Source organism: Rhinopithecus bieti, unplaced genomic scaffold (assembly GCF_001698545.2).
Source record: "Rhinopithecus bieti isolate Rb0 unplaced genomic scaffold, ASM169854v2 scaffold_7967, whole genome shotgun sequence".
NCBI classification, from domain to species: domain Eukaryota; kingdom Metazoa; phylum Chordata; class Mammalia; order Primates; family Cercopithecidae; genus Rhinopithecus; species Rhinopithecus bieti.
Genome location: NW_016806112.1, coordinates 2,032,164 through 2,049,540, shown reverse-complemented (window position 1 = coordinate 2,049,540; position 17,377 = coordinate 2,032,164). Strand labels below are relative to the sequence as shown.

Sequence of the window (17,377 nt, the reverse complement as noted above, 5' to 3'; positions counted from 1 at the left end):
CCCACAGTGTTGGGATTACAGGCGTGAGCTACTGCACCCGGCCGACCGCTGGCATTCTTCATAGAATCACTGAAAATCATCACTTCAATAGTGAAATATAAAACGAAGGATGTTCAAGTTAGATCCCTGTCACTTATTTCAGCATTCAGGACCATCTTTTTTTTGTGATTGTCACAAATTTTCAAAAAATTAAGTGCATGTAAAACAATATGTTAATATTCAAAGACTAAAAGTATGGGCTAGAAGTTTCACTTAAACTACAGCAGCTCAGCATGAGAAGGGGAAACGTTTGAACACTAGAGAAATTCACCCTTATACCTCTACCTCTATAAAATAAAAATTATTCTGGGTTATATAACAAAAATAAACCTCCCACCAGAGATCTTGGAAATCTTGAATTTTTTTTTCCTGCAGAAGGATTTATTATTTTCCACTGAGTGTCCATTCATGCGTTTTCTTCTTGTTTCTATTCATAGCACCAGATCCTGACTAGCATGCACAACCTCAAAAGAAAAGAAACACTAAATACAAACTGTGTAAAATTAAATAAAATAAAGCAAAATAAAAAGGCACACATTAAGAGTGAATACCCTTGGGTTGGTGCCACAATGTCTACCCTGTGCTATAGCTCTCGTGGAACTCACCTTGTATGCAACACTATTAGATGAATCCACAATGATGAACAGGGGCTTCCTGGTGAAAGGATAGAGATCTCCGGGATGAAGGCTGCGAAAACAACAACAATGAAGAACTGTTAAACGGTGTCAGCCACATCTCAGAAATCTTACTCTTCAGTTTGGTCTGCTCATATCTCCTTTACATCATAGCACTGAGAGAAAAAAAAAAAAAGACTAGTTAAGCAAAGGGAAAACAAAAGTATGTATTTACTAGGATAGCCAAGATAGTTTTATCTGAAAAAAAGAAGTTCAGAGACAATTGTTATTTAAGAATATCTAAGCTAAAGAGAAGCCTGCATATTTAAAAATGGCTAAACACAGCATGAAACCCTCAGAAGCTGGCACACAGGTACCTGTTTCATATTTAAAAGTTCCTTTTGAGAACATCTGGAAAAAACATGTAATAACAAAACCTTATTTGTATTTCAGTGAGTCCTCAAAATCTCTATTTTAAAGATTTTTAATATTTACAGCTACATCTTAATACTGCAGGTAGTAAGTAGGAAAACCTTTTTACTATCACCATTTTTTTTTTTTTAAGACACCGTCTTGCTCTGTGGCCCAGGCAGGAGTACAGTGGTGTGGTGCAATCTCAGCTCACTGCAACCTCCATGTCCCAGGCTCAGGTGATCCTCCCACCTCAGTCTCCTGAGTAGCTGGGACTGCAGGCATGCACCAACACACCCAGCAAATTTTTCTGCTTTTAGTAGAGATGGGGTTTCTCCATGTTGCCCGGGTTGGTCTCAAATTCCTGAGCTCAAGCAATCTGCCCACCTCAGTTTCCCAAAGTGCTAGGATTATGGGCATGAGTCACTGCGCCAGCTACTTTTTACCATATGTTTCCTCTGAACATTTGCATCAAGGGCTTGTTAAACATGCGGGGGCTTGTTAAACATGCAGTTTCACTGACCCACAGAAGAGCTATTGAACCCAAAGGCCGAAGTCCAGTAACATGCATGTGAGAGCCAATGAGTAAGGTCAGAATTTTGGTGTGTGTGTTCTCTTTCCAATGACTGAGTACACGATGTGCGTATATGGATAGATACTAAAGTAAGTGTAAATTTATAAATGTTTCACTGAGCAATATCATCAAACGTCACTATATTTCAAATAAAAGTTTTTCTTTTATTGACAAAAATTGTATATATTGAAGGTATACAATGTGATGACTTGTTAACGTATACATGTATAGTGATTACCATGATCAAATTAATCAACACTTCCATTCCCACACAGTTACCGTTTTTGTGTGTGTGGGCGGCAGGAGGCAGGGGGGTGGGCAGAGAGAACACATAAGCTTTACCCTTTCAGAAAATTTCCAGTAAACAACAATTTTTGTTATTGTTGTTGTTGTTGCTTGAGATGAGGTCTCACTTTGTCACCAAGGCTAGAGTGCAGTGGCAAGATCATAGCTCACTGCAGCCTCGATCTCCCAGGCTCCAGTGTTACTCCTGCCTCAGTCTCCCAAGTAGCTGGGACCATGGGCGTGCACCTCAACGCCTGACTCGTTTTTTAAATTTTCAGTAGAGACAAGATCCTGTTATGTTGCCAAGGCTGGTCTTGAATACCTGAACTCAAGCAATCTTACCATCTCAGCCTCCCAAAGCTGGGATTACAGGAATGAGCCACCACACTTGGTCCAACAATACAGTGTTTTAATTTATTATTTATTTATTTATTTATTTTGAGATGGAGTCTTGCTCTGTCGCACAGACTGGAGTGCAGTGGCGTGATTTCGGCTCACCGCAACCTCCGCCTCCCAGGTTTAGGCAATTCTCCTGCCTCAGCCTCCCAAGTAGCCGGGATTACAGGTACATCCTACCACACCCGGCTAATCTTTTGTATTTTTAGTAGAGACGGGATTTCACCATTTTGCCAGGCTGGTCTCAAACTCCTGACCTCAGGTGATCTGCCCACCATGGCCTCCCAAAGTGCTGGGATTACAGGCCTGAGCCACCGCACCCAGCCAATATAGTATTTTTAATTATCATCACCATGCTGTACTCTAAATGTTGTTTAATCTTACAACTCAGAGGTTGCACCCTTTAACCAACATCTCCCTATTTTCTCCAATCCTCACCTCCTCACAACTACCGTTGCACTCTGCTTCTGAGTGCAGCGTTTTTAGCTCCCACATGTAAGTGATCATGTAGTACAGGTTCGGTGTTCCTAATCTGAAAATCCAAAATGAAGAATGCTCCAAAATCCAAAAGGTTTTGAGAACCAACATGATGCCACAAGTAGAAAATTCCACACCTGACCTCACATGCTGGATCATAGTCATGCAGGTGCACAACACACAGTTTATCCAGGATCTCAAAGGGAAAAATAAAATTACTTTCAGGTAATGTGCATGAGGTGTATATGAAACAGAAATGAATTTTATGGGTCCCATCCCTAAGGCACCTTACTATCTATATGCAAATATTCCAAAATCTGGAAAAATCCAAAACCTGAAACACTTCTGGGCCCACACATTTCAGATAAGGGATATTCAATATGTATTAGAAAAGAAGTTTTAGACCAGTCCTGTTTTCTTTATAAGCAGATTGTTCTCAGCTAGAGAAATTCTAGAGCAAATAATGGCCCAAGCAACGAAGTTGTTATGCTTAGAAAAAGAACGAACTTTGGGCACAGTGGCTCATGCCCATATTGCCAGCACTTTGGGAGGCCGAAGCAGGTGGATCACTTGAGGTCAGGAGTTCGAGATCGGCCTGGCCAACATGGTGAAATCCCATCTCTACTAAAAATACAAAAATTAGCTGGGCATGGTGGTGCATGCCTGTAATCCCAGCTACTCGGGAGGCTGAGGCAGGAGAATCACTTGAACCTGTAAGGTAGAGGTTGCAGTGAGCCAGGATAGTGCCATTGTACTCCAGCCTGGGTGGCAGAGTGAAACTCTGTCTCAAAAAAAAAAAAAAAAAAAAAAGGAAAAGAAAGAACTTTTGTAGATGAAATTCTATTTGTTTTGTATTTTTTGCATTTTTTAAAAAATATTTTTTTAAGGTTTTGTAGAGACAGGGTCTCATTATGTTGCATGGTCTCAAACTCCTGGGTTCAAGTGATTCTTCTACCTCAGCCTCCTAAGATGTTGGGATCACAGGCGTGAGCCACTGGTCCTGGCCTGACGTTCTATTTGTAATCATGTAACAATATTCATTTGTGCTATATTAAACCAACAAAACCTTACATTAAAAAATTCAGGCCGGCCGGGCGCGGTGGCTCAAGCCTGTAATTCCAGCACTTTGGGAGGCTGAGACGGGCGGATCACGAGGTCAGGAGATCGAGACCATCCTGGCTAACACGGTGAAACCCCGTCTCTACTAAAAGATACAATAAAAAAAAAAAAACTAGCCAGGCGACATGGCGGGCGCCTGTAGTCCCAGCTACTCTGGAGGCTGAGGCAGGAGAATGGAGAGAACACGGGAGGCAGAGCTTGCAGTGAGCCAAGATGGAACCACTGCACTCCAGCCTGGGGAACAGAGCAAGACTCCGTCTCAAAGAAAAAAAAAAAAATTCAGGCCCAGCATGGTGGCTCCGGCCTGTAATCCCAGCACTTTGGGAGGCTGAGGATAAGGTCAGGAGTTCGACACCAGATGGGCCAACGTGGTGAAACCTCATCTCTATGAAAAATAAAAAAATTAGCCAGGTGTGGTGATGGTCACCTGTAATCCTAGCTACTTGTGAGGCTGAGGCAGGAGAATGGCTTGAATCTGGGAGATGGAGGTTCCAGTGAGCCAAGATCGTGCAACTGCACTCTAGCCTGGGTGACACAGCAAGACTCCATCTCAAAAAAAAAAAAAAAAAAAAAAATTCAATACTAGAGGTTGGGAAGGGTAAGGGAAGGGAGGGATAGGGAAGATATTTGTTAAAGAATAAAAAATTACAGCTAGATAGAAGGATTATGTTCTAGAGTTCTATACCACTGTAGCATGACTATAGCTAATAATGTTATATAGTTTTTATTTTCTTTTGTTTTTTTGGCATGGAGTCTCACTCTGTCATCCAGACTGGAGCACAATCTCGGCTCACTGCAGCCTTGATCTAATGCGTTCAAGTGATTCTCCTGCCTCGGCCTCCTGAGTAGGTAGGACCACAGGCGCAAGCCACCACACCTGGCTGATTTTTGTAATTTTAGTACAGACAGGATTTCATGTTGGCCCGGCTGGTCTCAAACTCCTGACCTCAAGTGATCCACCCATCTCAGCCTCCCAAAGTGTTGGGATTACAGGCGTGAGCCACCACTACCAGCCTATATTATAGTTTTAAATAGCAAGAACAAAGATATTAAATGTTCCCAACACAAAGAATGGATGTTTGAGATGACGAGTATGCTAATTACTCTGATCTGATCATGATACATTGTAACTACAGAAACATGATTATGTACCCCAGGAATATTTACAATGATTATTTTTCAATTAAAAAAATAAAATTAAAAAAAATGTGACAGGGTGTGGTGGTTCACGCCTATAATCCCAGCACTTTGGGAGCCCGAGGCAGGTGGATCACAAGGTCAAGAGTTCAAGACCAGTCTGATCAACATGGTGAAAAATACAAAAATTAGCTGGGCATAGTGGCCGACACCTGTAATCCCAGCTACTCAGGAGGCTGAGGCAGGAGAATCGCTTGACCCCGGGTGGCAGAGGTTGCAGTAAGCCAAGATCCTGCCACTGCACTCCAGCCTAGGTGACAGAACAAGACTCCATTTCAAAAAAAAAAAAAAAAAAAAATTTGGGCCAAACACAGTGGCTCACATTTGTAATCCTAGTACTTTGGGAGGCTTAAGTGGGAGGATCACTTAAGATTAGGAAATCAAAACTGACCTGCGTGACAGAGCAAGACTGTCTCTAAAGAAAAAAATGTGTTTAAAAGTTCGTATTGGGCTCGGCACGGTGGCTCAGCCTGTAATCCCAGCACTTTGGGAGGCCGAAGTGGGTGGATCACGAGGTCAGGAGATCGAGACCATTCTGGCTAACACAGTGAAACCCCATCTCTACTAAAATACAAAAAATTAGCTGGGCGTGGTGGTGGGCACCTGTAGTCCCAGCTACTCAGGAGGCTGAGGCAGGAGAATGGCGTGAACCCTGGAGGCGGATCTGGCAGTGACCCAAGATCGTACCACTGCACTCCAGCCCGGGTGACAGAGTGAAAAAAAAAAAGTTCATATTGATTTTACATGTATCATGTCCTGACATATTTATTTATGTATATACATACTGTCTCCAACTAGAATGCAATTTTGTTCACTGACATATCCCTAGTGACTAAACAGTGTGTAACATACAACAGATACTCAATAAAGTATTTATTCAATGAATATCAACCAAAAGTTCTAATTTCCTAGGATAGACAGAGCCTGAATCATTGCTGGAATCCAAATAAGTGTTTCCGGTCTGTCCCAAAATATTAGTCTAAGGAAATCATTCTAGTACTAGAAAAAACTCCCCATTTTACTTAATATTTTTTCTATTTACAGACAGAGGTATGATTTTTATAATAAGAGGAGACACCAGAATACATACCAGTGCATTTCCTTGTGGGACTGATTTCGTTTGTGGATAGCATCTCCATTAATAATATCCCGGTTACTATTAGTAAGTACGCCTCCAAAATCATAAGGACCTATAAAAACAAAGGGAAGAATCCTAGACTTCAGTTGAAGACTAACACTGACCTGATGTTCAAATACAAAGGTACCCTGTGAATCTCTCATTGATTCAAGGGAAGACAATCACACAACATTTAAATTCTTTTAAAATTTAACATTTTAATTTAATGGAGTATTTACATGATTTCAGTATGTTGTCGGTTTCAACATTTTCAAAAACATTTGATTATTCAGCAGTTCTTCAAACAATATAATGAGAAACAAAACAAGAATCTATGGCATCATTATTCTAAGTAATAAAAGGAATGGAGATCTGGGATGTTCAAAATGACCTTTACATTTCAAGCAAACTTAAAATCTCAGGTTTAACAATATTATTTTAAAAGGAAGTTGGTTGGACATGGTTGCTCATGCCTGTAATCCCAGCACTCTGGGAGGCTGAGGCAGGAGGATTGCATGAGGCCAGGAGTTCCAGACCAGCCTGGGCAATATAGCGAGACCCTGTCTCTACAAAAAAATTTTTTACATTAGCTGAGCATGGTGGTAGGTGCCTGTATTCCCAGCTACTCAGGAGGCTGAGGCAGAAGGATCACTTGAGCCAGGGAGTTTGAGGCTGCAGTGAGCTACGATCACACCACTGCACTCCAGCCTGGATGACAGAGTGAGACCCTGTCTCAGAAAAAAAAAAGGAAGTTGCAGAATAAAATAATCTCTTTTTTTAAAGAATGAAATCTTAATCTCATAAGTAAATACCATTTTAAATGAGCCACTAACTGTAAAATTTAGGAAAATATTTGAATAGAATTTGCAAATTCTCATTCACAAAAACTTCACCTTTAAGAATGTATTGCCAGATTTCAGCATGCAAAAAATCCATTATTATCACTATCGTATCAAGCACTTTAGTTCTGGTTCTGAAGTTAGCCTTTTCCCACTAAATTCATATGAATTAGCTCAACTCTTGTCTAAATGGAACAGCAACTGTGGGATGTGCAGATAATCTCTCTCAAAGGACCTATCAAAGTACGATAACCTATCATACTTCGAAAAAAGTAAAAAAGTCAGTATGTTAAGTGGAGACCCAGAAAATTGATTTAACAGCATATGACATAAAGATAATTATAAATAAAAGTACTATCACAAAAAGCTAGTTTTTTACGTTACTTTTAATGTTGTATTATATTTCATTTCTTAAAAAAATCACTGCAATGAAAAGACTAAAGAGGTTTGTTTTGTTTTCATTTTAACATTTTAAGAGAATCTGTAGGTCATGCAAGGAAGATGGCAAGGACATGCATTTTATAAAGGAATGCAAATTTCAACAAACAAATGAAGAGGAAAATGTTAAGGATGTTAAAATTTTTTTTTTTTTTTTTTTGCCCAGGCAAATATTTAATTATCTTATTTACATCCAAGTTACTTATCTATTCTGACCAATTTCTGGACTCATATGTTCTGGACAGTTTTAAGTTTTTATTCTGAAACAGCATCCCAATATTCTACAGATTGAATTCATAAAACAAAATAAAGGACAGAAAACAAAATCATGACAAGGGCTTGAACTTTCACAGTTACGAAAGTACACTGATTTCTACAAAGACTTTCAGCCATCATGTAGCCATTGACCGGATTCCCCAATGCACTAAAAGCTCAGAAAAATTCAAAGATGTGAAATAGATCATTAGGCTTGGTTATTCCATCATCCTTTTCAACTTTGAAACATCAAACTCCTTATATATATCTAAATGTATTTACATATTATGCTTTTGATAAATTTGATAGTGAAGCATGCATTTAATATATGAATTTTCTGATGATTTATGGGCTTTGACATATAACATTTCAGAAAATACGACAGACTGGGGTATCTACAAAATTGCCAATCAACAAATAGACCAGGTTTCAAATTTGGAAGTCTGTCTGGAAAGCCTGAGATGGTCTGTGGGCTATGGGCCACCGTCTTGTAGAAGATAAAGAGAATTCAAGCCCTGCTCACAACAGGGAGCATTCCTTTATTGTACCTTCACTATCAGAACGACCTGTGGGGAAAACGCCAGTGGCCGACAGGTAAATCAGAAGCACACTATTGGCAGGCAGCTCCTGAAATTAAAGAAAATCACATACACAAAACAACAAACAGGGATAAACAACACGGTTTTATTTAAAGTTTATGACATTTTAAAGTTGTGGAATAAGTAAGAATGCACTGTTGTCTTTTCCAAGTGAAGAAATGCTCTTCTTGGTTCTGACTTTATATACAAAGCAGAGATTCATTATTAATCTATAACTATTGTCAAAAGTTGTGAAGACGTTCTCTGCTTCAAAAACCCCATGATTTAGAGAATATGCTCTGAAAACTTGAATGGAGAAGTAAAGATCCTGACTATATGGCTAAAAGCCAAAGTCCCTCCTGTGGCTTTCTCTACGTAGACTTTGGGAAGAATTCTCCTATTTCTCATAGTTCTTTCAGATGATCTAAATGTTTTGTAGAGCTCTTTGAGTATATAAGAAGCCTAGGCGCTCTGCTTTTATTTTTCAGTTCTGCATTTTTTTTTTTTTTTGAGACAGAATTTTGCTCTTGTTGCCCAGGCTGGAGTGCAATGGCGCAATCTTGCCTCACCGCAGCCTCCGCCTCCCGGGTTCAAGCGATTCTCCTGCCTCAGCTCCCCCAAGTAGCTGGGATTACAGGCATGTGCCACCATGCCCAGCTAATTTTGTATTTTTTTAGTAGAGACGGGGTTTCTCCATGTTGGTCAGGCTGTTCTCGAACTCCTGACCTCAGGTGATCCACCCAGCTTGGCCTCCCAAAGTGCTGGGATTACAGGCGTAAGCCACCACGCCTGGCCAGTTCTGCACTGTTACACTTAAAATCATTGAGTAATAAAAAACTGGAGGAAGGAGAACCACTATTATCATTAATTAATGATGGGAATAATCACAACATCATAAGCAATTTTCATTCCAAAACAGCTATTTCACAGCTTACCAGAAGTTAAAAAAAAAAAAAAGAAACAAAACAAAACAAACCTATCTATTATCAGGATCATTATTCTAAAGGCAGTTTTCATTTTATATTTTACCTAAACTCTTAAAAATTTTTTCAAACGAGTGACTCTTAGATTCTATTTAGGGCACACTTTCACCTCATAGTAAAAAGTACTGGATCACACATACCTTAAAAGATGCTGCTAAGAAGGTATATAGTTGGCTGAAGGTTGGTTTATAGAGAAGATACTTGTGGGGATTTTCTCGTCTAGTAGGCTTGTCAGCTGATTCCTATATTTACACACAGAAAACATTATACATATAAGCTGCATTTGACAAATGAATTATCAATGCCTATTTTCACTACCCCTTATCAAGTAAGTCTTATTTTCACTCAGTCTTACTATGATTACGCTTATCTATTTCTCCATATCTCATCAAGTTAATTCTTTATTCAATAAGTTTGTAGTATCTGTTGAATAATCAGCGTTCTATCAGGAGAGAAGCAGCCAGAGGGTTACCAAACTTGCAAACGTAAAAGAGGAAATTACCTGCATTCCTGGTTTATTCATCTGGGAAGCTAAATTCATTGGCTCCCTTTCCAGAGCTTGTAACATCCGGAACATGTCAACAGTTAGTTCACTGAACTTAACCTGCAAGAAAAAAAAGAAAAAACCCACAACCTAGCCTTAATGCAACATGCAGACTTTGAAGACTTTTATCACATTACTAATTGTGACTTTCACATGTACTTCAGGGCTTTGGGTAACTTTTTCTCTAATATTTCATTATGGAAATTTTCAAGCGATGGGAAGATTGGAAGAATTCTACAGTGACATCCATATGTTCATCATCTAGATCCTATAATAAGCATTTTTTTATATTTGCTTTATCACATACCTCTCCAGCCATATACATGTCTACTGATTAATAAACTTCCTCAGGTTTTGTTTTTTTAAGTAGTTACAGAAACACAGGGGGCCAGGCATGGTGGCTCACGTCTGTAATCCCAGCACTTTGGGAGGCTGAGGCAGGTGGATCACCTGAGGTCAGGAGTTCAAGACCAGCCTGGCCAACATGGTGAAACCCCATCTCTACTAAAAATACAAAAATTAGCCAGGCGTGGTGGTGGATGCCTGTAATCCCAGCTACACGGGAGGCTGAGGCAGGAGAATCACCTGAACCAGAGAGGTGAGGTTGCAGTGAGCTGAGATCATGCCATTGTATCCCAGCCTGGGTGACAGAGCAAGACTCTGTCTCAAAACAAAACAAAACAAAACAAAACAAAAAAGCAGCAGCACAGAGACTATATTAGGTTATACAAACATGTTAACTTCCACAGACTGGTGGATGAATTCACATGTGTAGTAGTGTGCTTTGTGAGGGGCAAGTTTTTCACTAACACCACAAGGATCTCTAGCCCAAATTCTTTTTTTTGTTTGTTTGTTTGTTTTTTTGAGATAGTCTTGCTCTGTTGCCCTGGCTGGAGTGCAGTGGCATGATCTCAGCTTACTGCAACATCTGTCTCCCGTGTTCAAGCAATTCTCCTGCCTCAGCCTCTGGAGTAGCTGGGATTACAGGCATGTGCCACAACGCCTGGCTAATTTTTATATTTGTAGTAGAGATTGGGTTTCACCATGTTGGCCAGGCTGGTCTCGAATTCCTGACCTCAAGTCATCTGCCCACCTCGGCCTCCCAAAGTGCTGGGAATACAGGCATAAGCCACGATGCCTGACCTTCCAGCCCAAATTCTATACACAGAAGTTTGATAGTAATCCTTGCTACATGAAGGAAAAAAGAGCTAACTTTTGATGACCTAGCTATGCTGAAATACAACTGTGATCCCTTTTTTTTTTTTGAGATGGAGTTTCGCTCTTGTCGCCCAGGCTGGAGTGCAATGGTGCAATCTCGGCTCACCGCAACCTCCTCCTCCCAGGTTCAAACGATTCTCCTGCCTCAGCCTCCAGAGTAGCTAGGATTACAGGCATGCGCCACCACACCCGGCTAATTTTGTATTTTTAGTAGAGACGGGGTTTCTCCATGTTGGTCAGGCTGGTCTTGAACTCCCAACCTCAGATGATCCGCCCACCTTGGCCTCCCAAAGTTCTGGGATTACAGGTGTGAGCCACCGCACCCAGCCTATGATCCATATTTTATAGTAATTTCTTTCATACATTTTGGCCCTACACAATATTTAAGTCTGTATCCTTTCCAATTTCAGTAATACTTATACAGAACTTCGGGAACATACATGATAATAAAACAGATGAGAATTTTATAAAGTACCTGTTTCTATCAAATAAAAAAAGAGGAATTATTTAGTTAAGATGAGAACAAGTTTATGAAGATTACTAACTACCCTCTCAAACATTTAACTCATTTAATATACACGTGTGTGTGTGTGTGTGTGTGTATGTATGTGAGTTTCACTCTGTCGCTCAGGCTGGAGTGCAATGGTGCAACCTCAGCTCACTGCAACCTCCGCCTCCCAGGTTCTAGTGATTCTCCTGTCTCAGCCTCCTGAGTAGCTGGTTTTACAGGCATGTGCCACTACGCCTGGCTAATTTTGTATTTTTAGTAGAGATGGGGTTTCACCATGTTGGTCCGGCTGGTCTCGAACTCCTGACCTCAGATGACCCACCCACCTCAGCTTCCCAAAGTGCTGGGATTACAGGCATGAGCCACCGCACCCAGCCAAGAGGCAGGGATTAAAGAAGGGGAAGAGGTTTAAGGAGATAAGTGGGCACTAATACCTTGTTTTCCTACAGTAAGGGTAGCATCTGGCTAAGAACTGGTTGGCTGGTTGGAAGATGGCCCCTCCCACACATACACCTATACCCAAATAAAACTGGATGCACAAAAAGATATGGCCTCAGAGAACACTAGAAACAAATCTGCTCCAGAGACATAAACATGAAGGAAACTCTACCTTAGCTTTTGTTCTGAGAACAGATCAATAAAAGTCTACCCCAATAATTCATGGCCATATGTTGATTCTCATGTGGTCTGGGAATCTGAATTAACATTATTTGCATGGCTGAAAATCTATAAGGTTTTCACTTAAAGAGAACAAAACTGACAATGCCCCAAGTTTGAGAGAAAAGCAATGCATATCTTCATTGGAAGAAGGCATCCTCAATTCAGGTCTTAAAGAATTCTAGCTGATAGAATTACATCAAAGAAGACTCACAAACAAAAATCGTAAAACGCATGAAGAAAAAAGGCACCCCCTGATTCAGTAAACAGAAACAGGATGATACAAACATCATACATGACATGCAGAAGTCTAGGTGTGGCAGCTCACACCTGTAATCCCAGCACTTTGGAAGGCCGAGGTGGGAGGATCATTTGAGGCCAGGAGCTCGAGACCAGCCAAGACGCAGGGATTAAAGAAGGGCAACACAATGAGATATGCACCCCCAGACCCTGTCTCTTAAAAAAAAAAAGTTTGTTTCATATGCTTAAATAGAAGATATAATTAAAATAATGATTAAGTCAATCAAAGGAATGTGTAGAAAATAACCTAATACATTCATTCATTCGAGATGGAGTCTCACTCTGTTGCCCAGGCTGGAGTGCAGTGGTGCAATCTTGGCTCACTGCAACCTCTGCCTCCTGGGTTCAAGCGATCCTCCTGCCTCAGTCTCCCAAGTAGCTGGGATCACAAGCATGAGCCACCACGCCTGGCTAATTTTTGTATTTTTAGTAGAGATGGGGTTTCACCATGTTGGTCAGGCTAGTCTCGAACTCCTAACCTCAAGTGATCCACCCGCCTCGCCTCCTAAAGTAATGGGATTACAGGCATGAGCCACTGCCTGGCCTGATATTTGTATTTTTTGTAGAAATGGGGTTTCATCATGCAGCCCGGGCTATGGGAAAAAAAATTAATCTATAAAGCAACAATCAAATGGAAAAATCCAGAACTAAGACAATATGTGAAATATGAAACTTATAAGGTTAAATAGCAGATTAAACATATCAGAAGACAAGGTTAGTGAAATGAAAAAGAAGTCAACAGAAAACAGCCTAACTAAAACCTAGAGAGGAAAAAATGATGAAAAATACAGAAAAGAATGTAACAGACACATGTAGCACTGCGAAAAGGTCTACAAACATGTAACTGAGTCCTAGAAGTGGAGGAGAGAAAGAATACAAGGGAAACAATATTCAGAGACATAATAACCATATTTCAAAACAGATGAAAGACAAACCCATAGATTCAAGAAACTCTGTGAACCTCAAGCAGGATAAATAAAGAAAAATGCTCCTGAATATAGCACAGTAAAACTGCAAAGAATCAAAGAAACTGAGAATATCTTACAAACACACAGAGGAAAGAAACATTTCCTTAAGCGGAATATAATATGTAACCAATAAATCTAACAGACAATTTGTCAACAGAAATGAGAGAAGAAGATAAAGAAATTAAATCTTCAAAGTGCTGAAAAAAAATTATCAAACTCAAGTTGGAGATGTGCAATATACTGTCGGTAAGAGTTAAAAAAGAAATTAGAAAATACATTCAACTGAAAGAAAATAAAAATATAGAAGGAGCAGGATTGGAAAAAAATACAAAATATCAAAATATGTAGAATAAAATTCAAGTAATGCTGAAAGATAATTTTATAGCTTTGGATTTTTATTTTATTTATTTATTTAGAGATGGAGTCTTCTTCTGTGGCCCAGGCTGCAGTGCAGTGGCGTAATCTTGGCTCACTGTGACCTCCGCCGCCCAGGTCCAAGCAATTCTCCTGCCTCAGCCTCCCAAGTAGCTGGAATTATAGGCGCATGCCACCATGCCCAACTAATATTTGTATTTTTAGTAGAGATGAGATTTTGCCATGTTGGCCAGGCTGGTCTAGAACTCCTGACCCTCAGGCGATCCGCCCCCCTTTGCCTCCCAAAGTGCATGAGCCACCATGCGCAAAGGCATGAGTCACCACACCCAGCCCAGGATTTTTATATCAGAAGAGGAAAAAGAGCATAGTGGCTCACACCTATAATCCCGACACTTTGGGAGGCCAAGAGGGGGCAGATCACCTGAGGCCAGGAGTTCAAGACCAGTCTGGCCAACATGGCGAAACCCCGTGTCTACTAAAAATACAAAAATTAGCTGGGTCACTGTGGTGGCACATGCCTGTAATCCCAGCTACTTGGGAGGCTGAGGCAGGAGAATCACTTGAATCTGGGAGCCAGAGGTGGCAGTGAGCCAAGATCACACTACTGCACTCCAGCCTGTGGGACGGAGTAAGACTCTGTCTCAAAAATAAAAATAAAGTCAGTTGGCCAGGAGAGGTGGCTCACGCCTGTAATCCCAACACTTTGGGAGACCGAGGTGGGCAGATCACGAGGTCAGGAGATTGAGACCATTCCGGTTAACACAGTGAAACCCTGTCTCTACTAAAAACACAAAAAATTAGCTGGGCGTGGTGGCATGTGCCTGTAGTCCCAGCTATTAGGGAGGCTGAGGCAGAAGAATCGCTTGAACCCAGGAAGCAGAGGTTGCAGTGAGCTGAGATTGCACCACTGCACTCCAGCCTAGGAGACAGAGCAAGACTCTGTCTCAGTAAATAACTAACTAACTAAATAAATAAAGTAAGTTATCTAAGCAAACTAAATTCAAAATAGGAAGAAGGAAATAAAAATAAGAATCAGAATCAATGAAAGAGAAAAAATTAGAAAAAATAAATATTTCATTTGCTACAATATATCGAGGCCTATTAAAATGCCATAATAATGAAGTCAGAAGTATCAGCATAATAGACATACAGACCAAAGGAACAGAATCAGAGTCAAATATATTTGAACATCAGATTTATGATAAAAATGACACTACAATGTGGTAAGGAAAAGATGGTCTTTTTAGTAAATGGTGCTAGGTCTACCGGAAATCCAGAAAGAAAATCTGACCCATACTTCACACTAAAATAAATCCCAAAGAAATCATAGATCTAAATATGAAAGGTAAGGTAAGCAATGATTTCTCAAAATAGGACACAAAAAAGCTCATACCAGAAAGGAAAAAAATTATAAATTAGACTACACTAAAATTAAAGACTTCTGTTCACTGGAATCTCAGTGTCTGGAACAGGGGGGTCTGGCATGAAGTAGACACTAATAAATATTTTAACAGAAGGCAAAAAAAAAAAAAAGGAGAGAAAGAGAGAGGAGATATTAGAAGAGAATAAAAGGCCAGACAAGAGTAGGAGAAGATAGTTCAATACATAAATCTGACAAAGGACTTTCATGTAAAATATATTAGGAACTCTTACAGATCAATAAGAAAATACTGGAAATGCTTGGTCATAGAGTGTGCATATATGCAGCTATACTAGATAATGCCTGCCATTTTTCTAAAGTAAATCTATCAATTTCTATTTCTACAAAGTATGAAATATTCAGTTCTTGTACTAGTTGCCAGGATACGCTATTATCAGTTTCTTGGTCTCTTTTGTTTTTAGTCATCTGGGTCAGTGATATCTTATTTGGTTTTAATTTATATTTTTCTGATTAGAAAAAAATTTTCTTTGAATTAAAAGTGAGAAAAATACCGCGCCTTCAGATAATATAACTATACAAACCATAAATATGTTTCAAAATTTTTCCATTTAGTATATTCATACTATAATTTCAAAAATGTTGTAGATATTTGCAAAATAATGGTCATAAAAGCCAAAAATGGAGAAATACCAGAAAAATTTAACAATAACAAAAATGATTGATAGCTGCTAGGATAGAATCCAAAATTAAACTTGTGCAAAAAACACATTTAGAAAAATGTATTTACTGGTGCAATTTCCAGTAAATTTCATTTCTAGTACATTAAATCTCATGATCATGGGGCTATTCTGTCATGAAAAAACATTTGAAATTCACTTTTGACAAATTTACACAAAAACAACTCCTGGCCAGGTGCGGTGGCTCACACCTGTAATCCCAACACTTTGGGAGGCTGAGGCAGGAGGATCACTTGAAGTCATGAGTTCAAGACCAGCCTGGGCAACATGATATCCTGTATCTACTAAAAATACAAAAATTAGCCAGGTGTGGTGGTATGTGCCTGTAATCCCAGCTACTTGGGAGACTGAGGCAGGAGAATCGCTTGAACCTGGGAGACGGAGGTTGCAGTGAGCCAAGATCGTGCCACTGCACTCCCACCTGAGTGACAGAGCAAGACTCTGTCTCAAAAAACTCCCACACACAAAAAAAAAACACACCAACTCCTCGCCCCTTTAGCTTGACTGGAAAGTAGTACATATGCATTTTGGAAACTTTACGTTATTATTATTTTTTGAGACAGAGTCTCGCTCTGTCGCCCAGGTTGGAGTACAGTGGCGTGATCTTGGCTCATTGCAACCTCCGCCTCCCGAGTTCAAGTGATTCTCTTGCCTCAGCCTCCCGAGGAGCTGGAATTACAGGTGCATGCCACCATGGCTGGCTAATTTTTGCATTTTGTAGTAGAGATGGGGTTTGGCCATTGTTGGCCAGGCTGGTTTCAAACTCCTGACCTCGAGTGATCCAACCACCTGGGATTCTCAAAGTGCTGGGATTACAGGTGTGAGCTACTACTGTGCCAGGCCGGAAACTTTGGAAACTTTAGAGTGTTGTAAAAAATAAAAAAAAAAATCCCTACAATTTGGTTATTCGGAGATAAAACTTAGATATTTGTAAAATTTCTTCCTAGTCTTTTTCCTATGTGCATACATATAGACATTCTAACATATACGAAATAATTCTGCTTCCATGGCTCCATGGCAAGTTTATTTTCATTTACTGTATCATGAATATCTTCCTATGTTATTAAAAATTCTTTCTGGCCGGGCGCGGTGGCTCAAGCCTGTAATCCCAGCACTTTGGCAGGCCGAGACGGGCAGATCACGAGGTCAGGAGATCGAGACCATCCTGGCTAACATGGTGAAACTCCGTCTCTACTAAAACAATACAAAAAAACTAGCCAGGTGATGTGGCGGGCGTCTGTAGTCCCAATTACTCGGGAGGCTGAGGCAGGAGAATGGCGTAAACCTGGGAGGCGGAGCTTGCAGTGAGCTGAGATCTGGCCACTGCACTCCAGCCTGGGTGACAGAGCGAGACTCCGTCTCAAAAA

General features: G+C 40.2%; 1 protein-coding gene across 1 annotated transcript in view; it reads right to left on the bottom strand.

Moving 5' to 3' along the window:
• The window catches only part of SCAI (suppressor of cancer cell invasion), a 200,440-nt gene that overhangs the window by 41,324 nt on the left and 141,739 nt on the right, over positions 1 to 17,377 (bottom strand). Inside the window, 5 exon segments of the mRNA XM_017874756.1 lie at positions 645 to 726; positions 6,203 to 6,302; positions 8,310 to 8,388; positions 9,463 to 9,564; positions 9,825 to 9,926. Coding sequence (XP_017730245.1) covers positions 645 to 726; positions 6,203 to 6,302; positions 8,310 to 8,388; positions 9,463 to 9,564; positions 9,825 to 9,926 — 465 coding nt within the window.